This window comes from Typha angustifolia, chromosome 15 (genome assembly GCF_048772165.1).
Source record: "Typha angustifolia cultivar Huaian chromosome 15, ASM4877216v1, whole genome shotgun sequence".
NCBI lineage: Eukaryota > Viridiplantae > Streptophyta > Magnoliopsida > Poales > Typhaceae > Typha > Typha angustifolia.
In genome coordinates, this window is record NC_133253.1 from 9,704,168 (window position 1) to 9,722,654 (window position 18,487).

General features: G+C 41.8%; 1 protein-coding gene across 1 annotated transcript; it reads left to right on the forward strand.

Moving 5' to 3' along the window:
* The first annotated feature begins 15,460 nt into the window (after positions 1 to 15,460).
* LOC140777247 (uncharacterized) lies at positions 15,461 to 16,291 on the forward strand. Its single transcript, XM_073121232.1, has 2 exons — positions 15,461 to 15,801; positions 15,916 to 16,291. Exons 1-2 carry the CDS (start codon positions 15,612 to 15,614, stop codon positions 16,035 to 16,037), a joined length of 312 nt encoding a protein of 103 aa, XP_072977333.1. The 5' UTR covers positions 15,461 to 15,611; the 3' UTR covers positions 16,038 to 16,291.
* The last annotated feature ends 2,196 nt before the right edge of the window (positions 16,292 to 18,487 follow it).

Genomic DNA, 18,487 nt, shown 5'->3' on the forward strand with positions numbered 1-18,487 from the left:
CTCCCTTCTTGCATGAGGACAACCCCAATTCCAACCTCTGATGTGTCGCATTCTACCATAAAAGATTTGGTTAAATCGGGTAATGCTAAGATTGACGCTATGATCATTACCTTCTTCAATTCTTCAAATGCCTTTGTTGCTGCCTTGGTCTACTAGAACTCCCCATTCTTCAGTAGTGATATCAATGGGGTGACGATCTTCTCATAATTGGTAAGAAATTGGTGGTAATAGCCCATTAATCCAAGGAAGCCCCGCAAATCTTTTGCTGTCTTTGATATCTGTCATTACACTATGTTCTGCACCTTAGAGGGATTAGTTTCCACTCCTGCCACTGATATGATATGGCCGAGATACTCCACTCTCGACTGACCCCATAAACACTTGGACTCATTTACCTTTAGCTCATTGTCTTTCAAAATTTGCAACCACTTCGCGGAGGTGGACGAGATGGTTCTTCCATAAATGGCTATACACAAGGATGTCGTCAAATAAGACAAGCACATACCACTTTAATAACATCCTAAATACATCATTTATTAAACCTTGGAAGGTGGAGGGGGCTTAGTGAGTTCGAAAAGTATGACCTTAAACTCATAATGCTCGTCATGTATGCGAAATGTGGTTTTATACACATCCTCGGGTCTTACTCGGATTTGGTGGTAGCTGACTCGCAAGTCTAATTTGCTGAAGTAAGCGGCCCCCAAAAGCTCATCCAAGAATTCTCCAATGAAAGAGATAGGATACCTATCCTTCATCGTGATGGCATTGAGTGCATGGTAGTCTACGCAAAATTGCTATTTTCTATCCTTCTTTTGCCCTAAAAGCACCGGTGATGAGTATGAGCTCCAACTCGGTTAGATGATTTCGTTGTCCAGCATCTCTTTGACAAGCCTTGTGATCTCCTCTTTTTGTATAAATGGGTACCAGTAAGGTCATAAATTAGCCAGCTCAACTCCGAGAGTAATCTCAATGCAGTGGTATTGGGGTCAAGCTGACGGCATGCCGCGTGGTTCTTCAAACACCTCGCTCAATTCCTTCAACAAGGCGAATAGATCAACATGTACTTCTTCTTCCTTTGTATGGTCTACGTGACTCTAGATTAATTGCATTAGAACTCTATGGAATCTAGCCCTTGGTAGTCTCATCATCTGCTGAAGTTGGGCTCCAGGTCATGGTCGAATTTCGACTAACCGTGCTTGTTTGCCACTTCACTTGAAATCCATCCACATTTTTTAACAGTCAAAGGTCACCGAGCCCAAACTTTTTATCCATTGGGTCCCCAATATAATGTTAGCTCCTCATAAGGCCAAGGGGTAAAGATCCAAGATGAAGGAATAGTCTTGAATCTTCAAAAGAATCCCTTGGCATATGCCATTTGCCCGGAGCGTCGTGCCATCTCCAAGTGCTATATTAAATCCAAAGGTAGTATTTGTATCCATTCCTATCTTCTTGACCTCACGTTCATCTATGAAGTTGTGGGTGCTCTCGGTGTCGATAAGGATCCTCACCGTTTGATTTTTCATGGTACCGTTGACCCAAAACATCCTTGGTGCATTGGCGTCGATGTAGGCATGCATGGAGATCTCATTGTGGACCTCCTCGCTACTCTCCAAGGCCTCTTGGTCTTTCACCAAGTCATCTAGTTCATCTTCCACCACTTCATCTTCCTCCACATCCTCCGTTTTGTCCAACACCATCACCATGGCCACCAGCTAGTACATTTGTGCTCGGGAGTGAATCGTTCATCACAATAAAAACATAGCCATTTAGCTATTTTTCTTCAAGTTGGGCTAGGGTAATCTTCTCATGATAGCTTGGGGAGGCCCCTTCACTTTTGGTTGTGGCTGTGGGAGCAATCTTGTACCTATTGTCCTCAGTACAGCTGCCAGCACATGATGTGTGGCTGCGATTTGCTGAGGCACTTCTCTAAACTTTATGGTGTGCTCCAGCTCTCTTTTGCTGCCAACTGAAGCTCCTGAAGCTCCTGAAGCTTCTCTTCCATCAATTGAGCTGTAACAAAAGCCTCAAGCAATGTGGTTGGTCATGCAGCCTTCGCTTTGGCTTAAATGTCCCGTCTAAGGCTGCTAACGAATGTGCTTTTGAGTTGGGAATCCAATCAGCCCTGCACTCGATTTCTAACACGCTCGAATTCCTCTTGATATGCTCTTATCATAGTCCTTTGGGTTAGCTTGGTGAGAACAGCTTGGAAATCTTCATAATTGGAGGGTCTAAAGCGGACAAAAATAGCATCAATGAACTCCTCCCACATCCAATAGGGCTAAGCTTGGTTTGTGGCCTAGTACCATCGAATGGCAGTGTCTTCGAGATGGAAAGATGCTAGCAATACCTTTTGTGCATTAGGCATTCGTTGGTACTTGAAGCATTGCTCTGCTCAATAAACCCAATTGAGTGGATCTCCTCCGTTGAAGGGTGAGAAATTGAGGTGAATAGTTCTTGCATGGTTGCCGCATACTTCCTTTTCATGTCGGTTGGGCCTTCTTTCTCTTGGATTTAATCCAACATCCCTAGGATGATATCGAGGTCACTGGTTCTTTATAATCCGCCCACTCATCATCGTTATTGTGGTGAGGCAAATTTGGTACTCGACTATAGTGAAAAGCTAGTAGTGTTACATTACGCCTTTTAGGTGATGTAGGCAGCAAGGGCCCCTTGGCGTTGCCACCCATGAGGTCTTCATGATCTTTCGATCTTGCATGGAATGGTAAAGGTGGTGTCCCTTGACAAAAGGGTGGTTCCATTGGTGGTGCAGTTCGGGCGGGAGTAGGAAACTCGATTGCCACCGTACTCCTTGACTCGCCCACGAGGACTTGAGTTATTGCTTCCATCGATGCTTGCATGGCTCATTGCATCTCCATTATGTTTGTGAGCATCTTGATCAGATCTATGTTTATTGAAGAAGTCGTTGGAGAATTCTTGACCAGTGAGTTTGGGTTTGCCTCCGATCTAATAATATCCGTGGCCTCCCTCTCAACAGAGGTGTCTTCATTAGGTCTCGACGCCATAGATCTGGTTGTTGGTATGGTGTCCGAGGAACAATGGCTCTAATACCACTTGATATAAAACAAGCATCCATTCTTGATCAAGCTCGAATGTAGGGAAGTAGTTTGCGCAGTCGAAGGAGAATATTCTCAAAATATTTTTTCGTCATAAGAAAATTATAAAACTAGTGGGGATCATTTCGTATCTTCCTAATCTATGTTTTTGATATTTATGCCCTTTGCAGATTTTGACTGCACTAGGACATAAATAAGAAATATTATGATGAATGTGGAGATGACGGGTGATGGTGATGAGGGTGGTGAAAATGGTGATGGATTTGGTGGCACAAGAGCTGAAGGATAAGGATGAGTGGGGACAAATTAGCCGAAATCCCAAAGATGAGGGAGGACTCGACAATCGAGGGGAATTATGGGGTAACCGGCTTCGAGATGACACATGGCTAGGGCTTGAGCGAGGAGGGAGAAGAGCTAAGGTAAAGAAAGAAGAGAAGAAAACTCAGTATTCATTGATAATCCCAATTAGGTTGCCATCCACATATTAAGAGGCTAACCTAACAAGATAACTCAATATTAGTTGTTTTAGTTATACCTTGATAATTTGTCGTGATCTTTGTGGGCCCTACCAAATTGTGTAGTAGTTTAGGATAATTTTTTTAGATTTGGATATTGATTTGTTAACATATTTATTTAATTAATAGTATGATATCTTTGAAATAGATTAAGCACATGTGTATCTAGTGCGTGGTGGCCTTGTCCGTCTTGTCGCATGCACTGGGCATGCTATGTAGGCGCATGGGCGTGCACATATTTAGGCCCAAAGTTAGTAGATGTGGGTAGAGTAGCTAGCTAGCAACAAGTGTCATCAGGCAAATCCTCGCAGTAGTAAGCAACGGTAGAAGACCAAAATCGAGCTTGGGCTTGATCTAATGTAACGATGTTTAGGGCACGACTGATGGGTCCACATGCCTCAGATATCTACGAATGGGGCCCAAGGCCTCATCGTAGTGGAGTCGCAATGGTGGGAAGTCCCGATGCAGCCACCTAGATGAAGAGATAGCTCACTGTGGTGGTACCCATTGGGTTCATGATATGGATTGTGCATCCATTCCTGACCAAGCTTAGATGTAGGAAAGCAATTTGTGCAGTCATTTTGTATCTTCCTAATCTACGTTTTTAATATTCATGCCCTTCACATATTCTGGCTACACCTAGGGCAAAAATACGCTATATTGTGATAAAGGTGGAGATGACAGGTGATGGTGATGGTGATGAAGGTGGTGATAATGGTGATGGATTTGGTGGCACGTGGTATTGAAGGGATATGAATAAGGGGGAAAAAAGTTAGTCGAAATCCTAAGGAAGAGGGGGAATTCGATAGTCGAGAGGGATTAGAGATATCCGGCATTGAGGAGGGAGAAAAGTTAGAATATAGAAGAAAGTGAAGAAAATCAATATTCATTTGTAATAATCTTTTAGGTTTCCATCCACATCTTAAGAGGCTAACCTAATAAGCCAAACTAACAAGTAATAACCATAGAAACATTGTATTCTTGTCGATCACGTTTGAATGCACAATTCGTGTTCATTGTCAATACGAACTTATGTAGGCGTTCGCACGCGTGCGTTCGAATAGGGTCGAGCGTGTTCGAACACATAATTTGTGTTATCTATAGATGTGAATGTATGTAGGCATTCGCAAGGGGCGTTCGACATGACCTCCTCACATTTGAACGCGACATTCAGAATCCTTACTTTTCTAAAGAAAACAACTAAAACAAAACAACAAATAGATCCCATAGGTTGTAACTATGTATGAGAAGACTTAGTGTGGTCTGAATCATATCATTCCACCATGCTTCTGCTCACTTTGTCCTCAAAGTGCAAATTTAGGACAACGGTTCATAAATGTTGCCTCAAATTCCCACATGACTTGCTCCTCTATTTGACTAACTTAGCTCACCAACACCTGCGTGACTATTCATCCTTCACGTCTGACCTTTCTTCCTGCTAGGACCTTCTTTGGAGTGAGCTCAACTGCCTCTTATTTGGGCTTGGGTAGTTCTACCGCAACCTACTCAACTAGTCCAACTCAAGCTCTCAACCTAGATACATGGAAGACCGAGTGAACTTGGGACGACCTGGGTAAGTCTAGCTTATAAGGAACTGCTACCACCTTCCCTAGAATCTAAAATGGACCAAAGAAGCAATATGCTAGCTTTTGGTTCTGAATAGTTTGTACCGAGATCTGTCGATATGGCAGGAGTCAAACATAAACCCAATCGCCAATTTCATAGCCTCTTTCTTCGTGTTTGCGACCATACACTTGCTTCATTCAGTTTTGTGCCGTTGCTAGGTGAAGCTTGAGCCGCTTGAGTACTTCATCCCGTTCCACTAGCACATTATCTATGTCGGTATGGTCAGGTGCGCTCGATCGGTCATAAGATTACAACGTTGGGAGCACGTGCCTATAGATAGCCTCAAAGGGGGTCATCCCAATAGCGGTGTGGTGAGTTGTGTTGTATGAGCACTCTGCCCAGGATAGGTAAGCTAGTCATCTCTTTGGTTGCTCCCCGGCGAAGCATCGCAAATATTACTCAAGGCAACGATTAACGATATCAGATTACCCATCAATTTGCAAACGATACGCCGAGCTCATTTTTAGTTCACTACCTTATGGCATGAAGTACTCTTGTCAAAAGAGACACATAGAAATCGGATCACAGTCTGAAACTATTGACCTCGGCATTCCATGCAACCAGACCATTTCTTTCACAAAAATTTCTGCTACCTTTTTGGCGGTGTACGGGTGCGCTAGAGCTGAAAAGTGCACTCTTCATCAACCGGTCAACTACCACTATTATCACCATTTGTCCTCTGACCAAGGGAAGTCCTTCAATGAAGTCCATCGCCACATCTTCCCAGATTTGCTCTGAAATAGGTAGGGGTTGCAACAACCCCATTGGTTTCGTCGAGTCCGCCTTAGCGCATTAACAAATTTTATATGCTCGAACATAGGACAACACTTCTTTTCTCACTCTTGCCCATACACAATTTTGTGTTAACCATTTATAAGTTTTGAAGGTTCCCTCATGCCCCGCCAAAGAAGTGTCTTGAAAGTGGAAAATCAAAGTCACTCATAGTTCGAGTTTGGTAGGTACTCGTTCTCGCCCTCAATCTAGTAGTAGACCGTTCTTCGCTTCTAATCTGGGATAACTAGCTGGTTCTTCCTCTACCTTCTTCATGAGTTCCATCATCTCTAAATCTTCCACACATGCAACTCTAATCTCTAAAAAAGAAAGGAAATACCGGGATAAAAATCATGGCTAGGTCGGCCGATTCAGGTTGTTGCGATAGTGCATTGGCGACCCGATTCTCAATTCCTTTCTTGTACACTAATTTATAGTCATAGCCCAAGAACCTTGTCACCCACCGCTGCTATGCGAGAGTGTGAATCTGTTGTCCAAGAAAGTAAGGAAGACTTCGCTGGTCAGTACGCACCACAAATCGCCGCCCGATGAGATATGATCTCCATTTAGTGATGGCATGGATAATGGCTAGCATCTCTCGCTCATATGTAGACATCATCTAGTTCTTCATCGATAATGCCTTCCTCATGTATGCCATTGGCCTCCCTTCTTGCATGAGGACTGTCCCAATTCTAGTCCCTAACATGTCAAATTCCACCACAAAAGGTTTAGTGAAATTAGGTAACGCCAAGACCGGCGCTATGGTTATTGCCTTCTCAATTCTTCAAATGCCTTCGTTGTTGCCTTGGTCCACTAAAACTCCCCCTTCTTTAGTAGTGATATCAAAGGGGTGGCAATTTTGCCATAGTTGGCAACAAATTGATGGTAATAGCCTATCAATCCACGAAAGCGCCGTAGTTTTTTTTGGTCTCTTTGTGATCTGTCATTGCACCATGTTCTACACCTTGGAGGGATCGACTTTCACTCCCGCCGCTAATATGATGTAGCCGAGATACTCCACTCTCGGTTGGCCTCATAAACATTTGGACTCCTTCACCTTTAGCTCATTGTCTTTCAAAATATGCAATATTTCGATGAACGATTGTACACAATGATGTCGTCGAAGAAGACAAGCAGAAACTGCCTCAATAGCGCCCTAAAGACATCGTTCATCAACCCTTGGAAGGTGGAGGGGACATTAGTGAGACCAAAAGGCATGACCTTGAATTTATAATGTGATACACCTTGCTGGAGTCTTTTCTTATTATACTAGTTGTTTATTTCTAAAAGAAATAAGATTTCTGTAGGTGCGTTAAAACACAGTAGGGGGCGCGCGTTCAAATGCCCTTGTGAACGCTTGTCGGTATTCACATCATCAGATAACGCAAATTGTGTGTTCAAACATGCTCGGGTACGTCCAAACGCCCGCGTGCGAACGCTTGCATACATTCGCATCGACAGAGAATGTAATTTGTGTATTTGAATGCGATCGACCTAGTTCGAATGTGATCGATGAGAGTCCACTATTTCTAGGGTTGATAATTGTCATTTTGGCTTATTTTGTTAGCCTCTTAAGATGCGAATGGCAACCAAAATTATTATGATGAATAAATCTTGATTTCTATCTCCTTCTATCTCCTTCTATCCTCTGTCTTGTTTGTCTACCCTAATCTCCCTTTTTCCACTTTACCAACTAGTCACCTCTTCTATTGGTAAGGTCTCATCTACTTTTAATCTCCCTTGTCTATCAAATCCTCCCTCCTCCTTAGGATCTTGACCACTTCTCCTTCTTTATCCTTATCCCCTAAACTCCACAAACCATCCACCCTCATCTCCACTATCATCCCTACCTTCTCATCACCTCCACCCGTCATCGCCACCATCACCACCACTTTCACATTTTTTGCCCCAGTTGTAGTCCAAATATGTGAAGGGTGTAAATACCAAAAGTATAGATCATGAAGTTACGGATCAATCACACTTAATTTTGTAATTTTTTGACTACGGAAGAATATCTGATGAATATTTTCCATCGGTTGCATGGACTGCTTTCCTACACCTGATCCAGATATTGAAGAGGACGTTCTGTTCTTATCAGTGGTATTAGAGCCTAGTGAACCTCGAACCTCCATTAATGATGGAGACAAGGAAGATGGCATCATCAATGACATCAATGGAGGGCACACCGACAATTGAAGACTCGACCCATGAAAACCCTAACTGAGAGGCTGATTTCCTTGGTGCAGCCATGGTAGGACCGAGTCAACCGACGTCCGTAGATGTAAACATGGGCTTAGCGGATGAACTTAAGGGCATGTTCCAAACATTGTTGCATCAAATGGACGCAATAGAAAATCATCATATGCCTTGAAGGAATACATCATGAACTGATCGGCTTCGTCATCTCCTCGACGAAGATCGGTGCCACAAAAAGGACCAGCAGTGGAACCACACCAAACCGACGCCCCCACAAGTCCAAGTACGACATGTTACTGTCAATAAGCCATTTTTACTAATTCCTACACAACATCTCCCACCACCGATACACAATCTAAGGCCGAACCCTGCACACTGATGCACTTCGTCAGTGAAGAAGATTGACACTTTGACGATGATGTCAATTTCTTCGAAGATGGTGTTGGGTGTGTTCAAGGATTCAGAAAAGAAGAGCAACACCATAGTGGTTTGGACCTAAACCAAGGATCTTTTATGAGCTTGACAATACTATCAAGGGGAGAACCGCATGCTTGGACTTTTCAAAATTTCAAGGCGAGAATTCGATAGATTGGTTGTTTCAAGTGGAGTTGTATTTTGATTATCAAGGCATAGCGAAGAATGCAAAGGTGTTGATAACAAGCTTTCACCTCCAAAGAATGGCATTGCATTGGTACCGATCGACCATTAGAGGTGGAGGATTTATCAGTTGGGTAGATTTTGTAGGAGGGTTACATGCATATTTGGGATAGCGGTATATGAAAATTTTGTTGTCACATTAAGCAAAATGGTTCAGAGGACAATCATGTTAGAGTACCAAGCAGAATTTGAAAAAGTTAGTAGCCGGTGTGAGCCACCTTGACCCGAACCGACATTGATGAGCACTTTTATTTTAGGGCCGCAGGAGGAGATTCAGGTAGATGTTTGTGCTCTCTATTCTACCATTCCTGAGGAGGCATTTGAGAAGGCCGTAAGGATGGAGCAAAAGCACAATGCTCTAAAAATGACAGTGAAGGCAAGTTGAGGCAACCGAGATAGGCGATTTGCACTAAGAACGCAAGCTAAAAATTTGATATACTTAATTAGGATATTTTCTTATTATATTAGTTGTTTATTTTTATTAGAATAAAATTCTTATAGGTCACGTCCGAATGCAGGAGAGGTCGCGTTCGAACACCCTTGTGAACACCTTCATCATGTTCGCAAATATAGAGAACGCATATTGTGCGTTTGAACGCGGTCAGGTGAGTTCGAACGCCCGCATTGAACGCCTGCATCGCGTTCACACATACAGAGATGGAGCTTTTGGGTGCATTCACAATCGGGCGTGTTCGAACGCGATTGACGGGAATCCTCTAAAAGTAGGGTTTCATATTATTTTATAACTTATTGGCTAGTCTCTATAAATATGTGAATGGCAGTCAACTTTATTATGCTATTGGATTATTGATTTCTTGCCTCCGATCTTCTCTTTAGACTCTCTCCATCATCCCTCTTCACCATCCTTCCACTTCTACCGTTAGCAAGGTTTCTCCTAACTTCTAACCTCCCTCGACTATCGAGCCACCCCTCTTTTTTGGGATTTCGACCACATCATTCCCTTCGTCTACTTTCTTTAATAACATCCACAATCCACCCTCATCTCCATACCTATCCATAACCCTAACATCCACTTCACCTATCACCACCACCATCATTCGCATTATTTCATATTTTTATCCCAATTGCAGTTCGAATCTATGAAAGGCGTAAATAAGAAAGTTGTAGATCAAGAAATTATGGATCTAACCCACTTAGTTTTGTAATTTTATGACTATCGAATAATATCTGACGAATATTTTTCTACGATTGCATGAACTGCTTCCTGCAATAAATTCAAATCTTAAGGAATTGTTTCGTAGCTGATCTTTTGGTATAAGAACCCATCAAAATTCTATAGTTTTAAAGGCAGCAGCTACTAGTACTGGGGCACAATCACTCTTGAGACCCTTTTTCGATGTTAGAGGAGGCACAAGACCCCCGTTCGAACTCTCACACCTATCCAAGTGGAGGAGTGAAGAGCGAAGGGGCTTTGCTATCGATGCGATGAACGTTTCACCCTTAGTCATCGGTGTTCCAAATTGATCGGGAGTGTGATGCTTATTGACAATCTTAAAAGGGACGATGAGGTTGTTGGTGATGGAGAGTATGTAGAGGAGGTCCATGTGGAGGACGTGGAGGTGGGCGCGGAGGAAGATATCTAAGCTGAGATATCGATGCATGCATATTTGGGTACTTCTGCATTGAGGACATTGCGGGTTGATAGACTCATTAGAAAACATTGTATGCACAACAGTATGTGAATGAAATTTCAGCAAGGAAACAAAGAGGTGTAACTTAATGGTGTTTGGTCCCTACCGATTTCTACGATGCAACTTATGGTGGGGCTGCCTTGTGTGTATGATTTGGCCTATCTTCTTTAGTTAGGACCAGTAGGAGATGAGCCTCAAATGAGTTTAGGTACTACAATTGAATTGTCTAAATTATTAGATAACTTTTCTGAACTGTTTGAGGAGCCACAAGAGTTGCCACTGAGGAGAGCGACGGACCATCGCATAGAGATTGAACTCGAGGTTGCACCAACGAACGTGAGGTCATATCGGTATCCACATGTGCAAAAAGAAGTTATCTCAAAGATGGTAGTCGAGATGTTGGAGCAAGGTCTCATTTAACCAAATCATAGCTCATACTCATCCCCCGTGCTATTGGTGCGAAAAAAGGACAGGACATGGCGTTTTTGTATTGACTACCGGGCACTAAACGCTATTACCATCAAGGACCGGTATCCCATTCTGGTTATCGAGGAGTTGTTGGACGAGCTTGCAAGGGCGACTATATTCAGCAAGCTTGACTTGAGGGTCGGGTATCATCAAATTAGAGTTTACTTGGCGGATGTGTACAAAATTGCATTTTGGATTCCGAACGGGCATTACGAGTTCCGAGTGATGCCTCTTGGTCTTACCAATGCTCCAGCTACCTTTCAAGGCCTCATGAATGATATATTTCGGTCTTTATTGCAAAGGTATATCTTGGTATTTGTTGGTGACATTTTGGTGTATAGTAGGAATGAATAAGAGCATTGGCGGCATTTGGAGGATGTGTTGAATTTGTTGAAGCAAAACCAATTGAAGACTAAGAAGTTCAAGTGCTTGTTGGGAGTACCAAAAGTAGAGTATTTAGGCCACATCATTTCAGCGGATGGTATAGCGACGGATCCTCAAAAGGTTGCATGCATGACCACTTAGCCTATTCCTACTAGTACCACCAGATTAAAAGGATCGCCGATTCATCGCCGGATATAGCAAGATCGCTGCTCCTCTCACTTTTTTGTTGAAGAAGGACTCTTTTAAATTGACGGATGAAGCCACTACAGCCTTTGAAAAACTTAAAACAGTAATGACGATGGCACCCATTTTAGCGCTATCGAACTTCACCAAAGAGTTCATTGTGGAATGTGATGCGTCGGGTGTTGGCATATGAGCTTTATTAATACAGGAAGGATGTCCTATAGCCTATCTTAGCAAGGCTTTATCATAAAAATCTCAGCAATTATCGACTTATGAGAGAGAGATGTTGGCAATTCTGTATGCTGTGACGAAGTGGGGGCCTTATTTGATCGATAGACGATTCATTATCCGAACCGATCAAAGAAGCCTTCTATACTTTATGGGACAGTGTATACACACTCTGACATAGAAGAGATAAGTCATAAGATTGTTGGGATATGATTATAAAATCCAATACAAGAAGGGAATGGAAAATAGAGTGGCGGATGCACTATCGCGCTAACCCGATACCACTAAGCTTGCAACTTATTCTTCTTCTACTTTTCCCTTCCTTGACGAGCTGAGGTATGCATGTACATCTGACCCAGATATTTTGAGATTGTTGCAGGAGATATTGGATGATCTGTAGCGCCATCCAGAGTTAGAAAATCGAGACGGTTTTCTGTTAGACCGCAGGTGCATTCGGGTGCTCGCAAATGATGGATTGCGGTAGAAATTGTTGGAGAACTTTCACCAAACTCCAGAGAATGATCATGAGAGTGTCTTGAGGACTTATAAGAGGATATCACAGAGCTGCACGTGGCCAGGACTGAGGTGAGATGTGAGGAGTTTTGTCCTTACTTGTGAAGTTTGTTAAAAAGCTAAAGCAACTATATTGAAATCGGTTGGATTATTTTAGCCTCTACTAATACCGGACCATATTTGGGAAGACATTTCTATAGATTTTATAGAAGGTCTTCCGCTGGTACGTAGTTATTTCGTTATTTTGTGGTGGTTGACAGATTGAGTAAGTATGCGCACTTTTTTATATTATCACATCCCTTTTTAGCCAAGTCAGTAGCTAAAATTTTTATTAAAGATGTTGCTCGGTTGCATGGCATGTCACACACGATTGTCTTCGATTGTGATCGTGAATTTGTGAGCGACTTTTGGATTGAGTTTTTCAGATTGTAGGGGACTTGATTGAACTTCAGTTCGGCCTACCATCTATAGACGGATGGTCAAACTGAGGTGGTCAATCGAGGCATTGAGTAGTATTTGCAATGCTTTGCTAGAGAGATGCAAAGACAATGGTTGGAGTTCTTACCGTGGGCGGAGTGATCTTACAACACTGCTCACCACAGCAGCATTGGTATGACTCTGTTCGAGATGGTGTATGGGTGCACGGCTCCGATATTATGCACTTATGACCTAGTGGCATCTACAGATCGAATAGAGGTTGACTTCGCTTTGATGGGTAGAGATGCCACATTGGGAATGTTGCATGCCAATTTTAAATTTGCTTAAAACTGCATGAAGTAAGTTTATGATCACAGCCATTAGGAGCAAGAGTTCAACATTGATAATTGGGTGTTCGTGATGGTGCAACCGTATCGACAGGTAACCTTGCGTTTTGATGCGAAACCAAAAGTTAGCACATCGCTACTTTGGTCTATTTCGGATGTTAGAGCGTATCGATCTGGTTGTATATTGTTTGGAGTTGCCGAAAGGGTCAAGAGTACATCCTTTCTTCCATGTTTCATTATTAAGGGTTAGGTCATTGGATTAGTTTTACCGTAGCCATTTGAGGAGATAGAGATCGTAGAGCCAGTTCATATACTTGCTAAGTGCCAACGACGTCATGGTACTAGATTAGTGATGGTGGTCCTAGTTGAGTGGCTTAACAAGCCATCTGACGATGTGACATGAGAGTTAGAGACAGATATCTTAGAGTGTTTCCTCGACTTTACACCTTAAGAATAAGGTGGGGGAAGCGTGGTGGGCTGATACACCTTATTAGAGTCTTTTTTTTGCATTAGTTATTTAGTTTTATTAAAATAAATTTTCTATAGGTCACGTTCGAACGTAGAATGGGGCACATTCAAACACCTTTGCCAATGCTTGCATCAGTTCGCAAAAATAGAGAACGCGAAAAGTGCGTTCGAATGCATTCGAACACAACATCAGAATCCTTATTTTTCTGAAGAAAATAACTAAAATAAAATAAAAAATAGATCCTATAGGTTGTATCCATGCATGAGATGACTCAGTATAGTCTGAATCACATTAGTTCGACCACTCGATGATCGTTGGCAATTACGGCGACCGCTATTAACTAGTGGTGAGCTTGAGGAATCTAGCCATGCTTGTTGATGGTCGTGGAAGTGTCAGACCCATGGCCACTAACTACAGGTTTGCTATAGCTATAATGGTCATTGATGACAGTCTTATGATTGGTGTTGGCATGAACAAAGACCATTGTTTAGGTGTGGGTGGTCGAAGAAAGGAATGAATGTGATGGTTTAGGCTAGGAGAGCCTAGATTGCCACTAGTGAAAAGCTAGGGTTTTAGACCCTAGTTTCCACCATGGGTGGGGAAGACAACTCTGAAACCATCAATGCGGGTAGCTCTGGCTTCACTATGACAATAATCTCAGTCTGTAGAGGTGGAGGGAGCTCCATCATGGCTGAAGGAGGGATTGTTGCTGCAATTTGGGGCTCTCCTCCATGTTCTTCATGGTTGGAACCTTCTAGTTGTGGCTGGGTTGGTTCCGCATGGCCGGCGATGCTCGTGACATAAGGTGGTAGTCGACGACTAGTAGGGACTTTACCAAGGCCTAGATTGAGTCTTTGATAGTCTTTTTCAAATCGATTGAAAATTCTTTAAATATTGCATTCATCCATGCTAGTGGCTCATTATCGGTTGTGGCTACTAGTGGTGGTGGCATCAGAGAAACCTCCATAGGGATGGAGAAGATATCTTGGTTTCTTTTGGTTGCGATCTCTCTTGGGTTAGTTTTGGGTTGCGTGTTCACTATTATCTAAGAAATATCGACTGTGATACCAATATTATGAACCAGATCTAAAGCAATTTGTTTATAATAAATTTATGATATTTTTTATGGGTGGTAGCCTCATGAGTTAGGGATCTTTTGGTATTGGTTTCATGTGATTTCAAGGTCAGCATTAAATGATATAATCAAAATAGTGGGGGAATATTAGAATAGGACAAAAATTAAATATCCGATGTTGCAACGATAGTTGAAGGGTGGTGGTCAACTAAAAGGTGGCGGTGGTTGGCTGTAGATATGAGTGGCTCGTGGAGGTTGTTGGTGGCTATAGTTTGAAAGTGGAACCTCTGGAAGGATTGCCATGATGCTAAGATGGTGGGACATCGATGGCACTAGCAAATGAATGTGCTATTGGAAATGGTAGACCAATGATGCAGCATAGCTACACACTATAATTAGTTCAAGTGAAGACCGGGGAGACAACTACTTATGCTACATATCTTTGTGATAGGAAGGCCATGTAAAGGGATAGAGCCGCATTATTTTTTTAAGACAGAAGGGGGAAGAGTGGCCTAGTAAAGACGCTCTTGGAGGGCATCTCAACCACTAGTACCCAACTAGGATGTCTGCATATTACGAGGAGAGAGTGTTACAAAATTTTCAAAATTCAATCAAAACCTAAGTGTCTAGTGTGCCTAAGGATCTAAACATACTTATGACTAAGGTAGGGTTGAGGAACACGGACATAATTTGGAGGGACACCACAAATCACAGGCTCAAATTCTTTACTTTCAGGAAAATTAAGATACTAATAGAGAGCTTGATTTGCTATTAGAGCAGTTTTTGACTTCTTGATACGGATCAGACGATCTAATCGAGAATTTTATCGAACTCTCGAAAGTAACAAATAGAATTTAAACTGTTTTAAATCAATCACGAGTTGCCACATATCCCCCTAGTAGAGCAAAACCAAAGCATACGCGAACACTCCCGATTACCAATTTTCTTCTCCTTCCTCCCCCTTTACCCCTCCTCAACAAACTCCAATACCCTATCGATCTCCAACCATTTTCTCTCTCACTCCCAAGCTTCACTAATGGCGTACGTCGACCATGCCTTCTCGATCTCGGACGAGGACATCATGATGGAGGACTCCTACGTCGTCCGCAACCGGCCTCCGATCAAAGAGATAGCCCTCGCCGTCGCCCTCCTCGTCTTCGGTTCCCTCGGCATCGTCCTCGGCGCCATCATGGCCGCCAACCACGTCGGCGGCGATCGAACCCACGGTACTCTTTTACTCTTCCCTCTATAAACCCTACCTACCTTCCTAGGTTTTCCTATTCTCTGCGATTTCTTTCAATTCTCGTTCTTCTTGCTGAAACTTTTTGGAGGGCAATTAGGGGTTTTCTTTGCGATCTTGGGATCGGTGCTGTTCATACCGGGGTTCTATTACACGCGGATCGCGTATTATGCGTACAAGGGGTACAAGGGCTTCTCCTTCTCCAACATCCCGCCCGTGTAGAAGGATCTGTACAAATCTCCCGATATAGCCCTGTTCATTCTCTTTTTTCCTTTCTTTCCTTTGTGTTGTTGTAATTTTGTTTTGAATAATATGCTCTGTTTAGCTAAGTATAGAAGCATGTGATCTTTTCTCAGTTCTCCTTGTGATCTTTTGGTACCTTTGATTAGTTTCTCCCAGTTTTACGTTGTAATTAGAAAGAAGAAGGTGGATTTAATTGTTTCCTGCTAGAAGGTATTGCTACTTTTTGTTACAAACTCTTAGTTTGCAACTCTAGATCAGTCCATACTCCAAATTATAAAATAAGAGATGAGACAAAGACTACTTGAGGAGGATTTGGAGTCTCCAAGTCGAGTGATTCATATGAGTTCTTCCTGGTAACTCACGCCCTCCAAAGTCTATCAAAACAATACATAATTTTTCTATCTCCGCAGCTGAAGAAAGATAAGAAATAAATAGACTCCATGCTTCGGAGAGAATCTGTGTGAGATCTTTGGGATTGCCAACTCCCATGTAAGCAAAAGCTGGCCTCTGGCCATGATTTATTGAGATCCATCCATCTTTAACCACTTTGCATGGATTACTGCATAGATTAAGGAGGGAATTAGGGAGGACCTTAGCGTTCCTCTCTGCTGAACATTGTGAAAACTTGGAAAACTCTCAAGCAGTTTGTAAATTTCCTTAGTAGCATCTTCCTTCTCTGTGCCTTTCTATTGAACCAAGACATTTATTTATTTTCAGATAACTTTGGTGTGTCTGACATGTGTCGAAGCTGTGTCTAGCGCCATGCCTTAGGTCTTGGCATGCCTATGCTTCCTGATAAGCTGCTCGTTTAGACATGAGAATAGGCACAACATGAAATAAAATGAGTCAAACTTGATTATATGACTTAAACTTAGCTCAGTCGATCAAGCTCAACTTGATTATGCCCCTACTCTTACATATGATGGAAAGAGGCTGCTATTTAATAGGATTGGTTGCAAGCTTGAAGCCTGATTGATATTAATTTTGGTTTTGTGCAATTTATAGATATGACTTGATTTTATATGATTTAATTTTCTGTTATCATGGTTGCTTGTAGGTTTGGTTCTGTAATTCACACCATATGCGTAATTGTCCTAAATGTTAGTCAAGCTATGATTTGCTATTGTGGTAAGCTGATATATGTCTTCTTAATTTGTATAAACTTAGAAGGTCAGACCCTGAATGTCCAAAATGGAGACTGACAAGATCACTTTTGCACGAGGTTTTCAGTATGTTTTGAATATTCTTTTTTGTAATTTAGTTTCATGATTCTGTTAACATGTCCTTGATGCCTGGTGTAGGACTTTTATTCTCTATTCTGTATTTTCCTCTTTGGAATCTTCTTTACTTCGTCTTTTTGTCTCCTCAACTTGATTCATACATAATTGCATAATACAACTTTCCTATTTGGTTTGCATGTGTTTGCCATCAGAGCTATGTTTCTATACAGAATATCATTGTTTTCATCTTCTCTTATTCATGTACCATGGTTTCCACTTTCAACCCCAAACTGATGAAGGCCTGGAGATAGTATAAAGGCCATTAATAAGCTGAAATTACGCATATGATATTCTTTCTCTTGAATGAGAAGAAAAACCTTTTCATTATTTAGGTATTTATTATCTAATCCCTCTCTTTTTATACTCATCTTTCCTCTTGACTCTTATTTTCATCATGATTTCCTCATCTTCTCTAATATGATCTTCTTGATTGGTCCACCATTTCATAACCAGATATGCCCGTCCTATATTAATTGGTTTATCTCGAGCTCGTGTTCTAAATGATCATCAGTACATGTAGGCTGCGTTGTCACTGCCTGTTGACTTCTGCAACAGAAGCATATATAGGAAATAAGTAAGAGCCAATAGCTATGGAGATGTACAACATGTAGTTGTACAGAAATCCTTATTTAGAGGAGAGAGAACTTTAGATCCGATATATATACGGAGTTGATTCATTACATGATACATAGCCTCTTTTATAGCATAGTTTTTCCTCCTCTCATTAACTCTTAATAATGATTAAACAACTAACATGCTCTGTGTAACTTATTCTAACTCTTGAACCTCTTCAAATCTTTCAAGACAAAGGAGTAATGAGTTTTGGATTTATTTCAACACAACCAGCATGTAAAAATTGTTAAAGGTGGGGTAGACAACCTTTGGTTTGATAGCAAGCACACCATGGGAAAGGATGAATTGCAGGTTAATATACACCAAATATTTGGCCAATATGTCTAGAATGTTGTTATTGTACTATTTTCCCATCTTATGTTTAGAATACTTTCATGTGGTTTCCTATTTATCCCTGAATTTTGAATTTTGAATTTTGATTTAATGAAGGTAAGGATCCTTCTTTTGGGGGCAAAGATAGTGTCATCTTAAGTAGTTGCTTTTATGGACCAACTTGCATTTGCAGGGAATACTACT

Excerpts from the sequence above, each read along its gene's own strand:
- LOC140777247 (XM_073121232.1), top strand. The coding sequence starts at position 15,612 with ATGGCGTACGTCGACCATGCCTTCTCGATCTCGGACGAGGACATCATG. Across the intron at positions 15,802-15,915 it reads CGGCGGCGATCGAACCCACG|GGGTTTTCTTTGCGATCTTG; the intron begins GTACTCTTTTAC and ends GAGGGCAATTAG.